General features: G+C 33.5%; 1 protein-coding gene across 2 annotated transcripts; it reads left to right on the top strand.

Moving 5' to 3' along the window:
- The first annotated feature begins 996 nt into the window (after positions 1-996).
- Positions 997-4,749, top strand: LOC145101621 (signal peptide peptidase-like 2). Of its 2 annotated transcripts, XM_079038861.1 has the most exons (14): positions 997-1,303; positions 1,757-1,915; positions 2,042-2,153; positions 2,263-2,382; positions 2,463-2,614; positions 2,732-2,914; positions 3,003-3,037; positions 3,131-3,293; positions 3,380-3,433; positions 3,515-3,607; positions 3,696-3,838; positions 4,026-4,096; positions 4,202-4,285; positions 4,422-4,749. In XM_079038861.1, exons 1-14 carry the CDS (start codon positions 1,154-1,156, stop codon positions 4,529-4,531), a joined length of 1,629 nt encoding a protein of 542 aa, XP_078894987.1. In that variant the 5' UTR covers positions 997-1,153; the 3' UTR covers positions 4,532-4,749. The 2 variants fall into 2 exon arrangements, with proteins under 2 accessions (XP_078894987.1, XP_078894988.1); XM_079038862.1 differs by lacking the exon at positions 997-1,303 and having other exon boundaries at positions 1,779-1,915; positions 2,010-2,153.
- The last annotated feature ends 237 nt before the right edge of the window (positions 4,750-4,986 follow it).

Raw genomic sequence — 4,986 nt, 5'->3', positions numbered from 1 at the left:
ATGTTTTTCGTTGAAAAATTTTGCAAGGAACATTTCCTCAAAGGAGTACATTTGAAGAACAGATCCGCAGAGGGCACCAATGTAGCCTCTGAGGAACCATGAATTTTTTTTTGTCTTTTTCCCATGACACGTCATTTCCTCATAGCAAAATCCATTCCTCGAAAGATAAGGACTTCCGCAGAGCTTTTCTTTACGGAAGTCATGATCATTTTCCAAAAAACAAAAATTCTTGGTTATTTTTCTTAAACCTTTCATTCTTTTTGGTCATTTCACAAAAAAAATCTCTCTCTCTCTCTCTCTCTCTATCTCTCTCTCTCTCTCTCTCTATATATATATATATATATATATATATATATATATATATATATATAATAGATACCATATTAGATATATAATAGCTATTATAAATTCTTTTCAATTTTAAAATCAAATTTATTCAATTTCTTGCAAAATTAAAAATAAGGTAAGAAAGATTTTTAGTTTTGTACTATACAATCTATACAAAACAAATAATATAATAAAAGAACATTAATTTTTACCCATGCTGACCACCCCCAATCACAGATCCCCCTTAATCCTCGCGTTTTGCTTATCAATGTTTCTTCTCCCCCCGTTTTCTTTTTGATTTTTTTCCCATTGACTTTTAATTTTTCATTATAATAATGAATTTAATATAAGATATCTTTTTTATTTTAAAATTTCCTGATACCAATAATATCAATTAAATGTTGAATGATTTATTTTGGCTTTTCTTTAAGGTGAGTAGTCTTTTTCAAAACCTTTTAATTTTTTAATGTTTTTTTATATAATAATATCTAATAGAAAATATAAATATGTGAGATATAATAAAATCAACTTTAGGTAGTGTGTTTGTAGATCACGCGATTTGTTGCGCGTTTGACTAAGAAACAACGAAAAGAAGCTCCCTACTAACTAATGTGGAAGCAAGTGAAAAAAATCAAACATATACATACACGCCTCCTGTATGTATATATATTTCTAAATTCGTACCATGTTCATCTCCACCATCATCTGAGCACGATAACGAACAAAGCAAAGCGAAAAAAACCCTAATTTTGACCTGTTCGTATATCATTTTCTCATCTTCTACTGATCTCTGGTTTCTATATCGAACTAAATAAAAAATCCTTTCATGGAGATAGCAACAAGGCGAAGCAGAGTCGTACTTGAGGTAGCTGTACTTTCCCTAATTTGCGGTGTTTCATTGGTCTTCGCTGGAGATATTGTACACCAGGACGATATAGCACCTAAAAGACCTGGATGTGACAACAACTTCGTTCTGGTATACTTCGATTTCAGTTCAAATTTAAGTTCTCAGTATTATTAACTTTTGCTCATGAGATTTTTATATCTTGGTTGCAATATTTTTCTTTACTATTTTTATAATTATTCTAACTTGGTTACTGAATCTAGTTTATTGTCAGTTTCATAGACTAGGATACGTGGTTTGAAGAATCAGTTAATTATTCCTTTTTTAACAGTTTGATGAATGGAATTTTGTTAATTTTATCTTTCCAATCGCCGTTTCATTTTTTTCCCTAATGCATTTCGTTGACTAAAAATGAGAACTTTTAGCCTGTGATCTATGATTCAGGGTAGAAAGTGGAGCTTTTGTTGATTTGGGTTTTAAAGTTTGGTGAAGTATGATTTGGGATTTCTCTGTCCAATTCAGCGTATCTGTTAGAGGTAGTTTTAGGACATGTAAGAAACTTGATGTTTGTTCTTTGTATAACAGGTGAAAGTTCCAACTTGGATTGGTGATACCGAAGAAGAAGAATTCGTAGGTGTAGGTGCCCGATTTGGACCTACTTTAGAATCAAAGGAGAAGGATGCTACTAAAAGCAGAGTTACCCTTTCAGACCCTCCTGACTGTTGTAGTACACCAAAAAACAAGGTTCAGTTTTCATCTTTTATACTCCTTCTCCCCCTTCACATGTGAAGATTGAAGATTGTTATTAAAAGCTTTTCAAGTTTGCTACTTATATCAGAACTCAGCATTCGGAGGTGTTATTGTCTGTAGCTTACGGGTGAAGTTATCCTGGTGCACCGAGGTAACTGCAGTTTTACAGCCAAGGCACATGTTGCTGAAGCTGCAGGCGCTTCAGCAATCCTTATTATCAACAACCAGACACGTACTATACTTTCTTTTACATGCCTTTTCTCTTACTTCCTTCTTCAACGTCTAATTTTTTTTTTCTATTTATATATAAAGTTAACCTAACATATGATTCGCTGCTACAGAACTCTTCAAGATGGTGTGTGAAGCAGATGAAACTGATGTGGATATTGGCATCCCTGCAGTGATGCTTCCACAAGATGCTGGTGCAAGCTTGAAAGAGAGTCTTGAGAACAAATTAAACAGTATGGTTAACAACTGAGTTTAGATATTCTTGTTGTCTAGTTATTTTTCTCTATTATTGATATAAATGTTTTTCTCTCAGTTTCTGTGCAATTATACTCTCCAAGAAGGCCATTGGTTGATGTTGCTGAGGTGTTCTTGTGGCTTATGGCTGTTGGCACCATACTGTGTGCATCTTACTGGTCTGCTTGGAGTGCCCGAGAAGCAGCTATTGAACAGGATAAAATATTAAAGGTTTTGACTTTTTATCATTTAAGAACAAATAGTCAAATATTTACAAGAGTGGATGAGACTTATAACTTAATATTAATATTAATAAATAATAATAATAATGTTGTTGAATCTTGGCAGGATGCTTCTGATGAATACTTGAATACAGAGTCTTGTAGATCAAGTGCTGTGGTGGACATTAACACAACTTCTGCTGTTCTGTTTGTTGTGATTGCGTCTTGTTTCTTGGTGATGCTTTACAAGTTGATGTCATATTGGTTTATTGAGGTTCTGGTTGTCCTATTTGCCATTGGTGGGGTCGAGGTGTGTGTGTGTGTTTTTTTTACAAAATAAGAATTTCATAATTGATTGCTTTGATGAAGTATAAGCTTTAGCTCTTCTAATTTTCCAGGGTCTGCAAACATGTTTGGTGGCCTTGTTATCATGGTATGCAACTTCCTTTTTTATTTTACTTTTATTCACCCAAAGTTTATATAAAAGGTAGATCAGTCATGTCATCATCATCATTATCAATTGCAGTTTCAAATGGTTTGAAGATTCTGCAGAAACATTCGTGAAGGTTCCATTTTTGGGAGGTGTGTCGTATTTGACTCTGGCTGTTTCTCCATTCTGTGTAGTATTTGCTGTTGTATGGGCTGTTTATCGCAGAATATCCTTTGCTTGGATAGGTCAAGATATACTTGTAAGATCATTCTTATCTACCTTTCTTATAAATTCAATTGAAACATATATATAACGTAAGTGGATTCGTTCTTCCTCTTAAATCAGGGTATTGCGCTTATAATCACAGTAATCCAGATAATACGAGTGCCTAACCTCAAGGTACTTGTCTAACTTCATTATCAACTGACTTCGCTTTTCCCATTTATCTTACTTTTTCAATTTTTTTTTTTATGAAATTAGGTGGGAACGGTTCTCCTCTGTTGTGCGTTCATGTATGATATTTTCTGGGTGTTTGTTTCCAAATGGTGGTTCCATGAAAGCGTGATGATAATGGTGAGGTTCTTTATGGCTTTTGATCATCTTTATCAACTCTATTTTTTTGGAATCACGATAACATAACATTTATTTTTTTTGAATGAAGGTGGCTCGTGGCGACAAAAGTGGAGAAGATGGGATCCCGATGCTACTGAAAATTCCACGAATGTTTGATCCTTGGGGTGGATATAGCATCATTGGATTTGGTGACATCATATTGCCAGGGCTATTAGTCGCCTTTTCTCTAAGGTTTGAACTCATTTTATTAAACTTTTATACAATTTGCAGAATCATGGATCTCTCACTTGTACCCTAGCAAAATAAAGGGGTTATAGGTCACTGTAATATGAAAGAAAGTGAAATTGAGAATATTGCAAATTCATGATACAGGTTATAACTTAAAGGTTTTAACATTATTCGTTTATTTTATATTAAGGTATGATTGGCTGTCAAACAAGAGCCTGCGAGCCGGATACTTCTTATGGGTGATGATTGCTTATGGATTAGGTATGCTATTGCTAATGCTATTGCTTGTGATATTATTTATAATCAAATTCATATTTTAAAAGATATGTAAATATTAAATATCCAATATGCTTTGATACTTTTCAGGTCTGCTAATTACCTACATTGCTCTGAACTTGATGGACGGCCATGGTCAACCTGCCTTGCTTTACATTGTTCCTTTCACAGTTGGTAAGCTTCTAAATTCCAATATGAAAAAAATAGACTCCAACATATACAGATTCAAGTCAGAAAGGGTGGACAATGACATTGACACTGACACTGACACTGAGAGATGATTGAAAGTAATAAAAGCTGAAATTTGCAGGTACGTTGCTGACGTTGGGGAAGTACAGAGGGGATTTGAGGCACTTGTGGTCAAAAGGAGAACCGGACCGGCTTTGCCCTCATGTTCAGCTTCAACATGAGGAACAATAAAGTCCCGTTCCCCTTGTTGCATATGCAAATAAAAAAAAGTTGTCCCTTTTAGATATAATATAATATGTAAGCGTGTTGTTGGTAATCGCCGGTGATACATTGAGAAACAAACAGTATAGTTAGATTAGAAGAGTTTCGGTTGCTTATTGTTGTGTAACTTCATACACCAACTTAATGTATTTCCACAAATACAATTATCTCATCTCATCTCATGTAAACATGTGTTGAACCAAATATATATATATATATATATATATATATATATATATATATATATATATATATATATATATATAGGGTTAGGTTATTTTGTTTTTGTTAAGTATTGTGTGCCTATGTAAATGATTTTAGGCCAATCATTTGTGGTAATTTAAGAAAGTGGTTTTCTTTTTAAATTAAATAGAAAAAAAAATCAAATAAATGGGCTTTAATCAATTGACCGGTTAATCAAGGGT

Source organism: Lactuca serriola, chromosome 4, assembly GCF_051521515.1.
Source record: "Lactuca serriola cultivar US96UC23 chromosome 4, Lser_US96UC23_V15, whole genome shotgun sequence".
In the NCBI taxonomy this organism is placed as follows: Eukaryota; Viridiplantae; Streptophyta; class Magnoliopsida; order Asterales; family Asteraceae; genus Lactuca; species Lactuca serriola.
Note: the sequence above shows the minus strand (reverse complement) of the source record. Positions and strands in the feature narration are given on the sequence as shown.

Coding starts and splice junctions, on each gene's coding strand:
- LOC145101621 (XM_079038861.1), top strand. CDS start 1,154: ATGGAGATAGCAACAAGGCGAAGCAGAGTCGTACTTGAGGTAGCTGTA. Junction 3,608..3,695: donor ATGAAAGCGTGATGATAATG/GTGAGGTTCTTT, acceptor TTTTGAATGAAG/GTGGCTCGTGGCGACAAAAG. Junction 3,839..4,025: donor TTAGTCGCCTTTTCTCTAAG/GTTTGAACTCAT, acceptor TTTTATATTAAG/GTATGATTGGCTGTCAAACA.